Source organism: Atractosteus spatula, chromosome 3 (genome assembly GCF_055471065.1).
Source record: "Atractosteus spatula isolate fAtrSpa1 chromosome 3, fAtrSpa1.hap1, whole genome shotgun sequence".
NCBI classification, from domain to species: Eukaryota; Metazoa; Chordata; class Actinopteri; order Semionotiformes; family Lepisosteidae; genus Atractosteus; species Atractosteus spatula.
In genome coordinates, this window is record NC_142708.1 from 22571053 (window position 1) to 22589170 (window position 18118).

At 33.1% G+C, this 18118-nt stretch overlaps 1 protein-coding gene across 2 annotated transcripts in view; it reads left to right on the forward strand.

Annotated features, from left to right (window-relative positions):
* hsd17b4 (hydroxysteroid (17-beta) dehydrogenase 4) overlaps nt 1-18118 on the forward strand; it is an 87154-nt gene that overhangs the window by 49624 nt on the left and 19412 nt on the right. For both annotated transcript variants that reach the window (XM_088911058.1, XM_088911057.1), the window contains exons 14-17: nt 1512-1563; nt 2130-2201; nt 4604-4707; nt 12558-12623. In XM_088911058.1, coding sequence (XP_088767184.1) covers nt 1512-1563; nt 2130-2201; nt 4604-4707; nt 12558-12623 — 294 coding nt within the window. The remainder of the gene's footprint in view (nt 1-1511; nt 1564-2129; nt 2202-4603; nt 4708-12557; nt 12624-18118) is intronic.

An 18118-nucleotide genomic window follows, 5' to 3' on the forward strand; every position in this document is an offset into this window, starting at 1 on the left:
TTTTGTACTGACTTTTTACAATTGACAAATGCAATTGGTCCTTTTAAGTCATTTGAGTGAACTAAGTAGTATTTTAAAATAAATACATTTTAATGTTTGATGCTTGTGAATGCGAGGTGGCACATCTTTTCGACACTTACATTATTTTATTAAAATAATTGCTTTAAAATCCCACTTCATTGTTATTCCACTTCTTTTCTGCTTTGAAAGATTACAGTTTAGGTAAAAATAACTCTTTAAACTTTGTCCCTCGGCACTTCCACGTCTGTGCTTCAAAGAGTGAACAAAAAGAAAGAAAGTCTTTTCAAGACAGCAGCCTTTGAATTTAATTTGTACAGCTAAATGCAATAAATAGTGATTACATAATACATCTGCAGTGGTTTTTTAGATTGCTTGATATTGCAGAAAGAAGAAATTCAATTCAGTGTGTATTGTTTGCTTTTATAAAAAAAAGCACCTGTTGTTTGTGTATCATAGGTAGACATTTTGTATTCAACATATGAAAGGTAGGCTGTTTGGTTATTAGTAGCTAATTTGTTCAGTCGTTTCTTAAAAGGTAGGGTGTGGGTTCGAGTAACATAGTTGGGTAGCTTGTTCCACAGCCCCACAACTCTTTGTGCAAAGACGTGTCATCTGTTCTAGGTCTTAAATACACTTCTACACTTAAACATAGTTTTCTGTTCTGACTAAGATATACTATTATTGCCTTCTTTGAGTACTTAATGTGATTCTTTGAGTTCTTAAAGATTAATTCCAAATTTTTGAGAAAATACCACGTGCCACATGTACCACGTGAGCATGTGTACCACGAACATGAAAAAAATGTTAAGGAATTTACAAATTCCTAGTCAACAATGGAGTATTTTTTTCTTAAGTCATCATCAGCAATTTTGCACCTGATATTTAGGATGCTCAGCTGTTAATCCATATGTGTTGTGCTGTTGTCTTTATACTAACATGAGGGATAAAGACAGCATGCACACATTTCAGACATGCGCCATCAAGCCTCTCCTTCTTCTCCCAGAGTTACTTGGACTATGGTCCAGAAAAAGAAAACAGTGACACATCTCAACTAATTATAACAACACATCACATCAATGCTTTTTAAAACACGTGTAAAACACAGTTGCCAGTGCAAACATTAGATTTTCAGATGTTCCATTTCTATCATATTGGGTGAATAGACCATTTCCCACTGAATATGCTAAATAGCGTTAGTTCAAAAGTAGTAACTGTATGTAATGTATTCCTTTTTCATTATCCAGAGTAACATCCTATACTTAGTTCTCAGGGCTTTACTAATTTTAACATTTTTCTATAGGTTTATTAAATTGTGAAATGTAATATGACTTGTTATGAAACTGTTATTTGTAATTAATCGTGAATTTGTAACGGTATTTGTATTGAATGTTCCTTTGAAATGTAAAGTCATATGAAGATAGGATTCATATGAAAATAGAATAGCATTTCTGTCCTTTAAGTATTGTTCCTGTGTTTTTTTCTTTTATCAGCTTTTACATGGAGAACAGTATCTGGAGTTGTTCACGTCATTGCCAACCTCAGGTATGAATCGTCAAAACCTATCTCTGAGACATTTTTATCTCAAGAGTACTTTTTGTAAGGTTCTTTAAAAAAAGATCTTTAAAAAAGGAAAAGCAAAATAGAATTTCACTTGGTATTTACATCTCCTTTGATGTTGTTTTTTTAATACATTTTCTTTCCTACACTTTTAAAATATATTATTTGTCTGCAAGTGATGCTCTTAGTAAATGGCTTCTGGATATGTTTTTTGTATTTTCCAATAATGATTCTGGAAACGGAGTATTTTTAAATTATTTTTGATACTAGATAATCTCTTTTGAATGAGATAATATGTGCTATTTAAGTCTTATTATTTATTATATAGAATCATGAGAAATATGTATAAGATAGCAGGCCATTTGGCACATTTAATTCTGGGAAGATGTATGTATTTGCTGAAGATTATTATCAGAAGATGTTCTTAATATATGAGTAATTTTAATGTTTACTTGTCTTGTTTACTTCTGTTGGCAAGACAACTGCTTACTGACTTACAACTGTTTATTTGTTTCAAACAGTTATTTACTAATGCTTATATGCAAATACAGGAAAACTGACTTCTCAAGCTACAGTTGTTGATGTCTTGGATAAGGGGTCTGGAGCGCTCATAATCTTGGATGGTGAGCTTTTTTTTCAGAATTTAAGATCCAATCCTCAAATGATCTGATTTACTGTAATGTATTTCGATTTCTAACTGGTGATGCCACATTGTTTTAGTTTTGTTCTCACTATTAAAAGATCCCCTTTAATACATTCCAACCTGAAGAAAAAAATAACTTATAGCATTGAATATAAACATCCAATACATTTTCTTTTATAAAGTCTTGTTCAGTTAAATGCTCCTATAGTTTTGGAGCTATCCACATGTGCATTTTGGTAGAAAGCCCTGAGTGTGGGCATCTTGTCATGAGGATACACAGCAAGGTAAAATGTAAAGAGTGGAGCTGTCAAGATTAAGAGTAGTAGCTCAGCATTTGAGGTAGGAAAGAGACTGAGTGTTTAGTGCTTTTTAGGTCAAAAAAGGATCTTAAATTCAATCTAATGTAGCACTGGGAGCCAATGCAGGGAGGCTAGAACATCCCTAGAACATGTTCTAGCCTCCTGGGGCTTAGATCTTGTTAGCTATCATTTATATTGTTTGTAAACTTTACATGGATAGAGTGTGATCATTAGGAAATGTTTAAGCATTTAAAAAGAATCCAAAGGGTTTATTGTTGCATTAGGCTTTGTTAATTCTGTTTGTTTCCAATAGACCAATTTAATCGACACCATTTTTACAGCCTGAAGCAAGATGCTTTGATTGCAAAAATAGTCATCTCAAATATATCTTTTATAAATCTAGGAAATTATTGATAGTCAGATTAGACGAAAATTTCTAAACTATGTCCATAGCTTCTAAATGGATGTTGTGGTTCCAGTTGTCAAATCAATTTTCATTCCTGTACGTTTTGTGACTTGCTTTTCAAAATGTTTACAAAAATTGATTAACTTTTTGGCATGAATAACATCCTATGACAGAAGAACGCAGAACAGATTTGGGTTAAATGAAAAGACAATAGTCTGTTTTCATCAGCACCCAAGAAAGTGAGATTTTCAACATTTGTAAGGATAATCATTGTTTAAATAATTTTTCTGATGATCAGTGTATGGTTAATAAGAGTTAGTGCATAATGATAAATTCAGTATCTGATACTGTAGAGTTTTCTATTAATTTAATTTACTATTATGTAATTTATATTTATTTCAAGTTACAAACTTGCTAAATAGCTGTATCTTCACAATCTGGGGTCATATTACCTAATGTGAGATATATCCTGAAATTAAGTTAGCAAAATAGGAGATTCAGTCACAGTATACTGTATAATAAATTAAGCAATGGACTGAAAATACGTTTTGAACATATATCAATAACCTAATATTGGTGAAATATGAAGTTTTAAATTTGCTCTCAGGAAATTAATTAATTTTCCTCTCCATGGCAGGAAACATGCTGTGACAGTTAATGCTAGAGACCCTGATTGCCTTTAGGGTTTTATCAATTCTTTTTTCACCAGTTGCAGAAGCCTTATGTGGAACCACTTCTATTTTTTCTTTTCTTCCAAAAATACTTTTCATTTTCACTATTCTGCTTTTACTTAAATGTAACATTTTTTTTCACTTCATTACATTTTTGATGCTTTCTTTGAGACTTAACTATTAGCTTTTTATTTAAAATGTCCTCAAGGCAATCCTAAAGCTAATAACAGAACAGCTACAGTAAAGTATAAATTATATAATTTTAGATAAAAGTGATTTAAATATTAGGACCATTAAAAATTGATCTTTTGGGGTATGCTTTTCATATGTCTTATATCTTCAAAGCCAGTCCTGGTGGCCTTGGCAGATTTTTCTAAGATAGAGGTTTTTCAGTAAATTTACGACATAGAATGATGCAATGGAATGAAGCAGATTCTCTTTCATTCTCCAGCAATGTTCGCTCAAAAAGACATGTGAGGACTTTCAGAAAAGATTGAGTTGGGTTAAACTGTTCTGGTTTTTAGATTTTTCTTGTACCTGTATTATATTGTACTTATTAATTTTATTATTAGAGACCCTAGGGGATTACAGCTCCTCTTTTATTTTGCTACTGTATATATTGAGATTAATGGCTTGGAGAACAGTAGTAAATGATAAAGGAAAACAAATGTGTGAACGTTTCTCCAAGAAAGCAGTTCCTCAGTAGGTCAGCAAACTGTTGACATAAATTCAAGTCTAGTTTTTTTTTTCCACAAAATAACTAATAGCAAGCCATAAGTCATATACATATATATAATATATACTTATATTATGTTGTCTGTTAGCTTTCATTTTTGTCAAGCAAAATTGTTGCTTTGTATGAACTCTACAGAAGCATGTAAATAGCAGGGACAAATTGTTAAAAATGAGAGGCTATTCAGTTTGTACATCAGAAGCTTTTTCTTAACTTTGTATAATGTGGTGATGTACCTTGCACTCTCACTGATGATTCAATCTATATTTTCAGTCCACACATACAATGGTAAAGAGCTTCTGTGCTACAATCAGTTCTCCTTGTTCGTTGTGGGAGCAGGAGGCTTTGGAGGGAAGAGGACTTCGGAGAAAGCCAAGGTACCACAGAGCATATTTGGTTGCTATATTATAATAAATTGTATAATTCCAGGGTTGGGAACAAGAAAGTAATGACTTTTTGGCAAATGATATATAATAGGGAATTTTGTCCCCAAAAGAACAATGTAAGTGTGGCTGGTGTAAAAGCATGTATTTTGCCTGTGCAACTTAAAGCACGAATGCTTTTCCAATGAGAAAGAACTGGTCATCACTTATGTTCACTACCAGTCTATGCAAAACATGACATAATGCAACTTTTTCTGAACAAAAGCCAATAAGGTTAAATCAATATATTCAGCAGTGATTAACTTTTATGTCACATCCCCAATATCTCAACGTTGTTAGTATTAGGATATTGTGTTGTAGGGACCCCTTGTATTTCTGGAATATTAACTGGAATTTAGGGCAATTTCATAGTGACAATCTTAAGACTTAACTTTAGAAAACAAATATTGTACCATGCTATCTCATAGCTGTGCAGTAAGGTAATTTTCCTATTGTTTGATTGAAATATCCTATTTATTTGACCAGTGTTAAATGTATGATAGTTATTCTCTTGGCCGTTACGAAGACCCTATAAAATTAATTAGTAAATTCAAATAACTGACAATGGCTCCGGAAACTGGATTATACATATGTAAGATATTTAAGTCACAAATTATATGATTATGTTAAATATTATGTTAAATATTTAGCATTGAAGAGCAGTGTGTTCTGTCTGACGTAGAAAGGGTGGATAAACTTAATTTTTTTGAGTATTTGTTTAAGATCAATGTGAACTGAATTAATGTTAAACTGACATTTTATGTCCTACCTACCTTTTAAGGCCAGACCTTTTCTTGTTAAAATGGCCCTTTTCATTATATTAGGTGAATCTGTGTTTCTAACTGTGCCAAATTTTAGTCATAGAAAATGGTTTATAAGGAACCTGGCAACTGTAACACTGTAGGTTCTCTGTGGGAGTTGTAGTATGCTTGAATTTGCATGTAACCAACATGATATTGCAAACAGTGCAATCTCTAGAAATTTCAGTTTGTACACATCAGGCCAAAGACTTGCTTATTTTCAGAGCTTTTCTTAGTTTTACTTGTTCTATAGAATACATTCTTTGAAATTCATTGTTGTTTTAGCTATACATATTATTTGTTATTCTTCTAAGAAAAAGGAAACATCAGAAAGCCAGAAACATAAAAGTGAGGAAGTGTAGCAGTAACGTGTATTAGCCTTCATAGTCATTTTCATAAGACTTTGTGTGATGCAGAGTTGCTTTCATTTGAACTTTTGTAATGCTGATAATTTGTTTTGCCTGTTTTTTGAAGACGTTTTACTTGCTAGCATAGTTAGAATATAGAATAAACCTAAAGGAAACTGCCACAGAACATTAATCGCTACACCAGCAACAGTAAACTAATTGATCATATACATACAGTTTGCAAAATGTGTCTAGAATATACAAAAACAAGTTGTAATTACAGTTCTTTTTCAAAATTATTATTCATTTAATCTGCTAAAATAGTATCTTGCATTGTAATCTGTTGCATTGGAGATTAAAACACTAATTTTCAAAGTACTGTATAAAATTAAAAATTATTGAGAATAGTTACTGTGACATTTTGAAATTTGACATTTTTTAATGTGTGAAATTTTAAAAGTGAGGTTATACAGTGAGCTCCAAAAGTGTTGGGACAGCAACATTAGAACTGTTGTTTTTGCTTGAACACAAAGTGTTTTTTATAATAATAATAATAATAATAATCATAATATTAATAATAATAAAATAAACTTTATTTTATATAGAGCCTTTAAAGATGGCTTCCCAAAACGCTGGTGTACATTTTTTACCTCCTGTATTTTATTCTAAGATAATCAAAGTATGTATGGAATTACACTAAAATAAAACAGATTAACATTCATATTAATCTTCTGTTCACACATTGCTTGACCTGTTAAGCAAAAATAATGTGCTATCCTTAAATCTATATCACTGTAGCTTACTGTACTGTACCTACAGCTAATCTTTTTCTGAAAAAAGTAAATATTGCTTATTATAGTAAAAAGTTATTTCAGGTTTAAAGGCCTCAAAAAATTGAGCATTTGAAAACATGGTTGCTAATATAAAGATTATTGTTTTTTATATTTATTTTTAATATTTTAAAAACCTACAGTGTAGTTTTGAGTATTTATATGTTAAAAAGCAGAGTATTTTTTAAAATCTTAGACAAAGGTCTAATCCAGCAAGTGGGAGAAGGTGATGTACATTTTTTTCCTCCTGTATTTTGTTATTTCTGTGCAAGCTATTGGTTATTTGTTTGTTGCCCACACAGTGTTTTTTATGTCTAATTTTATTAAACCTTATTATTACTCATTTTGTGTGACAACAGGCTTATTGGCTACACCCAGAGGACAAAGCACATTGAGTTCTGAGTCAATACTATTTTTTATAGCACTGTAATAAAGAATTTGTTTATTTGCTTGAATCATTTTCACGGTGACATATCCTGCCTTGGGATACTTATATTCCTGCATCCACAGACTTTGAAAGATGACCTCAGATCTTATTTCTTATAAAAACAAATGCAGGAAAAAAGTTTAAAACTTATAAATATAAGATCAAACAAGGACCGACCAGTTATGTTTTTTGCAGTAATCTGAGTTAATTGCCTTCCATTTAATTCTCATACAACATTATTTTAGTTTCCGTTAGTACTGGGGTTCGTAGTTACTCTTTACAAAATGATCATGAATAACTGAAGAGATTGCCTTGGCTGCCTCAGTATATGCTATGCCTGTACTAATGCATCTATTTAAGGCATATTATTATTGAATTATCAGAAGATCTTTGGACCTGTCTACCAAAATTGTTTTTACTAATTTTGCTTCCATGATTTGCATATATCTGACATATCTTAATATGTCAGTCAATAATTATGACCTTATGTCAAAGTGAGATCCCTCAGCAGAACAGTGAATGCATCTCTGATTGTGCTTAATGGATCCTAAAACTTACCGTTACTTTGACACGCACAGTAATCATTTTATAATCAAGGTCCTACAGTCTCTTTTTGTCTGAGGGAATCTTTTACTATTCAGTCAGCCTCTAGATTGCAGTCAATAGCTTCTTCTTTGTTTCTCACACTTGGGATTGAGATTAGTATCCACACCGTTTGTTTTTTTTTTCGCTGGGACTCTTTTGTGTTGAAAAAAATTGGTAATTGGTAATGGAGTATAATTTTCACAAAGGAGATGTATAAAAAAAGGTATTCAGATTTGAATTATTAGTACTGTACATGCATGCATGAAAAGAAAAGCAAGTAACTTGGCTCCAGCACTCTCTTGATGTGTATTTTTTGCCTGTCAGGATATGTCATTTACATTTTTTAAATGTTTTTTACATTGCAAAAAACATGAAAAGCTGTTTCTCTCTTTTTTTTGTACACTGTGATGTTGAAATATGAGCAATACACCATTTTTATTGTCCTGAAGAGAGGCACCACTCTTTACTTATAACTTTAAGTCCTGCAGGATGTTGGCCAGGAACAGTAAGCCAGATATCTGTCATTGTTTCCATATTACACAGACCTGATCACGGTTGGCCAATTACTGCTACTGGGATCTCCTGATCACGGTTTGCAAGTGCCATGACTTGAATTCATAGCAGTAACCTCTAGGCTATGGGTTTTATTCTGTGCTTGGGCTGCAGGCTTTGACCGGGTGATCCTGCTTTTTCTGCAGGCTTGAAATGCTCTCAGTATAATGCAGCACAAATGGCATCGATCAAATATGATTATTAATAGCAGTCATAAGCTTTTAAATATTTAAATAACATGATAACACTTCTCTTTTTATGACAATACCCCTATTAACTCCCTTTTGTAGTGCATTTATCAGCAAGAAAATGAAACTGGATGGCAAAGTGTTTTAATGAGATGCTTCCTCATGGCAATAGCAGTATTAGCAGATGCAGCCATTGACAGGTACTATATCACTTGCCCAATTTCTGCCTCCTGCAGAGTGAGTCATACCAGGATTACATGCTGTCTTCATTCACTCAGTAAAACATTAATCCCTGCTGAATGAGCAGAGACTGTATTACATGGGCAATATTTCCCCGAAGGAGTCATATCATCCTGTGTGACTAATTAGTACTTATCTGGTCTCTCAATGATTTTTTCATCTCATCCTTTGGTGTTCTCCTTTGAATGCACCCTGCTTTTCTAAAGCAGTAATTCACTCGCTCATCTCTCTTAGTTGTACTGTCTGATTGAAAGCCCGAGAAGGACCATAGAACATTACATTTTCTCCATTCATGCCTTCTTGACCTTTGACCTTAATGATCAAAGTTCTTATCTTCATGGCTTTTGGGGGGAAAAAAACAAGGCAGTAAGAAAAAATGGAGGCATTGTATCATAACTGCAAGAGCTAGACACATAAACCCATGAAAAAAGCTGAACATTTCAGTGTAACAGCTAACCAAAGTGTATCCCGTCATTGCAGTATACTTCTGTTTATAGCAGTCCTTTACAGATGAAAACCCCTATACAAAGAGTAGTGTAGTGTAGGACAGTGTTATTTTCATTACTGCCATTGAAATAATAAATACAGAGGATACTGTCTCAAACCCTAACAAATGATAAATGACATTATAATAAAAGAGTACTGTATATAATATCAGTAATTAGTAATTGCTGCTCATTGAGATAATGATGTTAGATACTAAGTGGGAAAAAAGCAATATAATTGAATTTGCATTGTACATTAAGTAAAACTCAATTTGCAATTAAAGTGTGCTTTTTTACTGTAAGTGGGATTCTCGAGACATGCTTATAAGGCTTTACAATACAACATTGTTCTTCATATGTATGCATATGTATGCAAGGTGTGAAGATTTTCCCCTACCAGAAGTTAAAACCAGTATACTCTAAATACTGAATTATCCCTGGGTCCAGAATCTAGAAGTGACATACTTCTGTAGCCTATAGATTATTCTGAATACATGAATTATATTGTTAAAGATCTTTTTCAAAACTGTTCACAAAATGACTCTTGCTTTCTGATTTCATTCTCGCTGCCATGTTTTCTCAGTGCTCCTAATTTTTACTCCTATTTCTGGAATTTATTCTCTGGTATGTTGACTTTCTTTTAAAGTATTAAACATTAAACAGTATTAGTACAATGTTTGACATCAAACGTTTTTAAGCTCATACTAGTTGGTAGGAAAAGGATATTTGCATAGTTTGTCATGCAGTATGACTGTTTGAGGTCATAAGCACAGTAATATTTTTCATTGCATGCCAAACAGAGATTTTATGTAGGTTTTCAGATGCATATAATGTTGTAAAATGGTAGTGGTGGAGCAAAACTAGAGGCAAGAATGTACATGCACCACAATTTTTATACCAGTAATAAGAAACCACAATTTCAACATGAGGTGTCCCTGTTCAGTAGCTCAAGCATATAGGATTTTTTGGAAACGTGGGAGGTGTGCCTCTGTAGGTTTATAGCTTAAGGCTGGCATGAGCAAACAACCAGTTTGAAAAATGCTGCTTTAATTGCTGCGGAATACTTGGACAATATTTCATAGTTACATTTGTTTATACAAAGATGTACAGTATATCAAGCATTACATTTTTAATTTGAATGCTCAGAAGCAATTTCACAAGTCAAGGTGAATTTTTGTTTTTGTTTCAATAAAAAAGTCTGTACTGCATTCTATTTAGTTAATATTTACATGTATTTATATACATTGTTCCTATGTGAAATTCACAGAGTAATTCATGATAGGATGGCTCTAGAGCAAACACATTTTTGCTTCTTTTCATTTATTTCTCTAGTGCTACATCCAAGATAGGTAGATGAAACAAAAATAACATATGAGACAGTTTCTCAAGGCAAATATGTTACTCCGCAAAAGTTTGGATTATTTATTATTTATATAACCATGTTGGAATTGAATATGATCCAATACAAACTCGTTATATGCATTTGACCATTTTGGATTTGGAATTTTGGAATAAGAAATTAATGAGTCCTTTCCTCAAACTCTTTGTGGATTGTTTTACAAGACTTTTGGTGTAAAATACAGAAAATACAGTCATGCTCCATGACCATGATTAATGTGTGATTAACGTGTGAGAATCAGTTAGAAGAGAAAAGCACAACATGCATCACATGCTCGATTGCTAAAATTATACAGTATTTTAAAGAATATTATAGTTTTCAATGGAATAGCCAAACCATTGCTCAGTACTGTACTGTATGTACTTTTGGTGATTTTATTTTGGAAATGGAATTTGCCCCACTAAAAATGAAGCTTTGTTTCAACCAAAATTACTTTTGGAAATGGAATTAGCAAATTTTAAAGATACGTTACATTTAACGCAAGCACATTTACCTCCTAATTTGTGTAGAGACTTTCTTCTGATACTTGGCTTTGTGCTGCAATGAGGCTTCATTTTTTTTTTCGATGCACATTCAATGAGGATGACCACTTAGGTAGCAGTATGTTAACGACATTAGCCAACATTCTCTTTGATTTAAAATGGGACTTGTCAAACTACATGCTATATTAGTTAATAATGAAAAATAATAACAAACAAGTAAACATAACTTAGCTACTGTACAAATGGATAGATTTTACATCAAAATGCTACTGTCCTGCTCAAGATGTTTCCTTGCTTCTATGTGCTGTGAATATACCTTTGATTCTGGTAATGAACCATTTAAACTCATTCAGTTACCATTACATGTCAAACGTGCATAAAAAAGAATTTAATATTCTTGTCTGCTACAGAGGAAACTTAGCTAATTCCTTTGCTAACTCACAGAATTAATAAAAAGGACACTGTGCAGAAATCTAACATTATAAATGTTTTTTCCCTAAATGTACTGCTGCAGAATTCATTGCAGTATAACTTGTGGGATCTGACAATGTACTACGATGCCTCTAAGGCTTTTTACACTGTACAGACATTTCAGTTTATTATTTAATTAATAGATTGCACAGTTCTCTTGTTCATTGTTTTTAAAATGAGATTTGAAGTTACAGTCTCCAAGTCACTTTCTCTACACATATTTTTTGTACTGTAATTCATTCTATATAAACTGAAGGTCTTCAGATGTGCAATTTAATATAATTTATATTTGATGTACACTACAAATTCATAAATCACTTAGTCTCATTTAACCAACATTATCTAATTTAAGTATTTTAATTTGACCACTGCCAGAAAACACTACAAAAACATGTTCATGATGTGCATTCAATTTGTCTTCTGTGGACATCTGCTTTAATTACACTGGATCTGTTTTTGATGGGATTTCAGTGATAAAGCTGAGATCAAAGCTGGATAATGTTTGACATTGATCGAGATACTTTACATCAAACTGTATGTAGCTGGAATACTGAAAGCATTTGTGTATGTTTATGTACAAAAGAGCAAGTATTTCAATTTGCCTCTGAGGGTTTTTAAAGCGAAGGACTGTTTTTTTTCTGCGGATACAAGTGAAACTCTCCATCATGCTGAATATTTGTATTGAAGTAATAAAGTTCTTTGTCCCCTTGCAAATGCCTGCCTTCTCATATGCCATGTTCCTACAGAAAAGCCACAGTGCTATGATTTTGTTCTGTTTGGTTAAAAACGATATAAAAAATGCAAGCTAGAGCTATCATACCTGCATTTTTAATCATAACTGTGTACAGAGAAATGTTTCTATACTTTTAAAGTAATGTTTTAATGTAGCATTAGTCCATTGGTACTGTGTAGATCCGTTGTGATTTTCTTTCTTGGCTCTAACTTATTTTTTTTCTCCAGTTCTACATTGTGAATCATAGTATTTGTGTTTTTCTGCAGGGTACAGTTAGACCACCAAACAGACCCCCGGATGCTGTGATTACAGAAGAAACGAACAAAGACCAGGTAGTGTCTACCATCATTTTTCGTTAGTGTCAGCTGTTTAGCTTGTTTATGCTTCTAAGCTGAATACAGATTGTGAGATTCTAGGGCATTATTGGCATTTCTAGAAGTATTTTCTCTTCTGTAGATATCACTAAAATAAGGTCAAACATTTAATATGTTTGTAAAAAATGCAGGAATTCATTATTGATTTATTGTCAAGGTTTTAAATAAGGGGAATCACATTTAGCACACCATACATACAGTATTTGCTTACCAAAAATGTTAATGTCAAAAGTGGGACTCAGACATCACTTTTAATAAAGCGCACCAAAAAATATTCTTTGTGTTTAGCTTTGAAGGAAAAAAACAATTTTGGAACTTCCTGCTGGGCTCGAAACAGGAAGTCAAATGAGGTCTCTCTGCATTGCAGAAAAAACTATGCCCCCTGGATAATGACTTCATGAAGAGAAAATCAAATTAGGAAAGTAATGTCCATTGTTGAAATATAGTTCAACACTAACTGAATTGCATTCAAATTTCACTGCATATAAAAACAAAAAGGAATTATAGATACCAAGATCATAATTACAAACATTAATTTATGGATAGGGGGTGCAGGTGTATGTAATGTGCGTACTTCCCTGCCTTGACATGAGCATTGTTCTTTTGTGAACACAGTATCACATTCAGTAGGTACTACTATCCTCATTATCCCTTTTGAAATACTAGTCTGCCATCAGTTTGGAATTTCTTTCCTGCATTTATGAGTTTTTGTGAATAAAGATGAAATAATGATTGTACTCCATTAACACTATGCCATTGTTTAGTTTCTTTTGCCGTGTAACTGGACCATCTGGGAAGAGAGTGTTTTTAGTTGAATGATTACTTACTGCATCCTCTCTCCTGAAGAGATGGAATCTGCACGATCCAGTTCTGTTGTTTGGTAATGTAGCGCCTTAAAGTGTGCTTCAGACCTATGCATTGAACACAGCTTGTTCAGTGTAATGTTCACTTTGACCACTTATTTAGCTGAAACCACCTTGGTTTGTATTAAAGTGTTTGCCTAACACCATGGTGTTCCTGCTAAGATGTACTGTATGGAATTAAAAATGAAATTTAATATAATTTAAACGTTTGTCAGAACAATGGCATTAAAGGAACCTAGGTAAAGAACAAACAGAGTTTAGCTCTACACTGAAAAAGATATAAGTAAACTTTTATCCTTTCAGGCAGAAAGTTAACCCCGCCTTGTGTAAATTTTGTTTTGTTAAAAATCAAAATAATTCAACTCATATAGATGATGTATATTAATAATTCCAAAAGATTGTTTTGCAGCTTCCTGCATTCATACCTATCACTCTATTTAGTAAAATTACAAAAACACCAAATATCATTAATCTTACAAAATTGAGAGACTCCTTTAAATCAAGGCCACTAGGTGCATTGATTGAATAGAATACACAAAATACATAATGATGTTTTTGTAATTCAAAGCATAAGGGGGTATCTCATTTTGAAGAACAACAAGCATGATGTAATTAAGGGCACCTCTCATTTTTTGTTACACTTGGATCAATTAATATTACACAAGTCTACTGCTCCAAAGTATTTTGAAATTTTAAAGCTAATTGCTTATGTACCTTTAAGCAGTTGTAACTTTGCACATTGCAGCAAAACGTCTATATAAACGTTTCAGGAAAACATTTATGTCTTCTTAGCCAAGTAGTAATTTTCTTTTAAATGGTGTTCTCTTTCTGTCAGACATAATATTTTCTTTTTAAATGACAAAAAACTCACTGAAATACAGCTTCACCCATTTGTGCTGGTTGAGCTGTCCCCACTCTCCATATATTTCTGCACTGTCTCCATTAAAATGCTCAATTTACATCTGCTTCCAAGTATGATAATGGACCTTTGTTGACTGGCTGTTATGCTACTTTTTGTACTTGATATATAATCATTTCTCACTGGCATCTATGTAGCCTGAATTTCAAAGTTGTTTCTTCTGTATAAAATAACATTTCTACATTTTTACTCTTCGTGCAGCTCACTGGTCTCTTTGTCACAGAAATTTGTCATTAATGACTTTGCTTAGCTGCAAGACAAGTATATGAACTATGATACAGATAATGTTTTTCAATCATATTTTTTCTTTGTTTCTTACACAATAAGTGTCATTTATAGTCACAGGGTTATTTTGATGATTACAGTATAATCATCAAAATTCATCAGTATGATTAAGACTTTAGAGCAGTACAGAAATTTTAAAAAAGGTTATATAGAAAAGCTGTGCTTGCATCAGTGTCAGGCTGTGATATGTTAATGGTCCATTTTTTAATTAATAAGACAGTCTGTATTAGACCATATTGCAGTTTGTTACATTTACAGAAGGGAAAGCATAGCATTGTGGTTAAGTCTCTGGGCTCATAACTGGTGGATTCGATAGCAGACACTGCTATTGTATTTTGTACAATTTTGTATTTGTTGGTAGGTCTCTGTGACTGGACCAAATATTGTCTGTTGGTGTGGTAGGCTCTGTGACTGGACCAAATATTGTCTGTTGGTGTGGTAGGCTCTGTGACTGGACCAAATATTGTCTGTTGGTGTGGTAGGCTCTGTGATAAACTGGTCACCCATTCATTTTCTCTCTGTTCACTAAATGCTGTGGAAACCAGGCTAACCTCTGGACAATTGTGGCTCGTGTACAGAATTAGAAAGGGTGTGGAGACAACAAGAAGTCTTGATTCATTGTGTGTTTTCTGTGTTACACAAAAAGTAAATGTATTTAATATGCTTGGTTGTAAAGCCTTCAGAGACAGTTAAGTGTATAAATAATTTATTTGCCAGAAATCTCAGCCCTGGAAGATAAACAAATCAGCAAAATAATTACTTAGGGTTTATTGGATTAAACTCCATTTGTGACAACAGTGCATATTTGCTGAATTACAGCTTAATCCTTTTATAACATTTCCATAGATTTAGAATAGTCTTTAATGGAATTTTTGTTCAGTCAAAATAATTTCAGATCTAAAAAGACTGACTCTGACTTTCAAGAACAATTTATGAACACATTTAAGTATTTTAAGAGGGCTAACATCTGATCTAAGATATTACAACATTTCTACCTTCCATTCTGTGACAACAGTGATAGGCAAATGGAATATGGAAATTGTTGCTTCACAGCACAAAGCTTAATATCAAAAGCATTCTGAAGAAAACAATGGACCACTGCACTTGTGTTTGTCAGCATATAAAAACAACATTTCATCATAAAAGAATAGAAGCAGGCAGTGATCATCAGTAGCTAAGATGACATGTAGCTTTTCACTGACAAGAATATTTTTGAAAGACCATAAACTGATTTCTATAAGTGCTCCAGAAAAACAGTGAGCTTCTCTGCCCTCTTAGAGGAGCTAATAGGCCATTTTCCCTTTCACCTTAATGAGAGGTCAATGTCACAAGCAAGGTTCCAGAGTAACCATGACCATACAGTAGATGCACTCTATAAGGAGCTATAAGCAGTGTTTCTCAAAAGAAGGATATCCGCAAAGAAATCGAAGAGGTCGAAGAAATGGACACAGTCCACTGCAAATCTCCTGTTCACTCCGATTTGTCCTCTTCACTATCGCCTTCTGATAACTAACCACCATCTCCTCCTCATGCAACGTCTTCTTCTACAAGCGAGTTGTTTGCTTGTTTGTTTGCTTGTCACACGTATTTTTATTTAATTCTGACTAGGTTTTTTTTATTTTTCTTGTCAATTTTAGTATAATAGTCGACAACGTTTGCACTTCGTATGCTTGGATAGCGATCTATTACGAAAGAATGAAAAATGTAAATATGATATCATTATTTTACCACTATAGTTGGTTTATTTGAGTAGAATTGCATTGTTCACTAAGCTTGCTGTTATGGTCTGTATGGTGTTATATGTTTACAATGATTTTTGTGTGAACTTGTCTTCAGCTCGAAACAGGGTGGAATTTTTCCTATAAGAAATAATGGAATTTTTATTTTCGATTTACAATCTCCCGCCTTCCAAACACATTTTTCAGGAACGAATTAGGTTCGGATACTGGGGTATGGTTTTATTTGTTAATATAGGAAAACTACATCTCCTTTATCAATACAAATTTGCTTCAGTATCCTCTACAGTGCAGCAGCAGTTATTTTAGATTCTACAATTGTGAAAATTCTTACCCAATTTACTACCACACACAATTTAATACCCCATATTCTACCACACACCTCAGTACTACATTAAGCTGCCAAGTTCATTGCAATACATATTTAACTTGAGTACTAGTTTAACACAGAGATGCATGCTAAATGACTGTGGGGCTATTCACAGTTAATACACTGTCTTTATTTTATTTGAATACACCCTTTGTAAAGTTTTGTAGTAGATTTAGTGAAAAAGTCCCATACTAGACAAGGGCCTATCTGTTGTGAAGTTTCCTTAGAACTCAGCCTTGCTAGGTTTTTTTTTTCTTTCTGAACACATTTATTACAGTCAAGAACCTTGCTGTATCTTTGGTTTGGAAATTTTGCATTTTAACTGAGATAAAGGTAGTCAGTGGCTATTTGGTCTCAAGCAAATTTCCTCTGATTTCTGTAATTTGGTCATGTCATTTCCACTGTTTAAGTTTACACTGACAAGCATTAAGATATTTCCATATTAGTTTTATTAAAGCTAACTTACTATTTGGTAATCTGGTAAAAATATATTGAGATGTGGCATATACTGTACATGTTTTTTGTCAAAAAATATTAATATGTTAACAAACAAAAAGCCAGACTTTTTCATTTTGCTTTCAAGTTCACTGTACAGAATTTGAAAGAGTATGAGGTCAGTGGAATGGCAAAATTAGCACATACGTTTTACTCCTTTGACATTGATTCCAGTTGTACAGAATTTATTATTTGAATACAGTATGCTGGAATAATTAGAAATTGATACAGTAAATCCTAGGAGTACCTTATCACTGCTAGGAGTCATCTAATCAGAAAAAATGGCAACAAACACACACACACAATGCATATTGCAATTTTATTAATACAATAAAAAACAGAATGCTTACCCAGGCACAGTTCTCATGACATATGCAAATCTGGTCACAGTATATCCAGTCTTTGTCCACTAGCTTTGTGGCTGCAGGTCAAGCCTTAGATGGAGAGAAACTTCAAAGTTCTTCTCATCTATATTTCTAGCTGCTATATTAAATATTTGTTGATATTCAGGGGTGTCAACAAAGTCCAACTGTATTATGTTTTTGATCGGGTGAAATTACAATTGGGTGCTCAACACAAAATGTTCCTTGTTGTGGAGAAAGTGTTTGACAGAATTTTGGGTTACTTTTAGCTGAATTTGTTCTAGTTGCAGTGCAGTGCAGTGCACAGTTACACAATTAGTCAGTTGTCAAGTGTGTGTGCAACTTTTAAGTCAGATCATCGTGGTTGGTGATTGATGGTGGTTGATCCAATGCCAGGTAGCAGTTTCCTCATTGATGGATCCT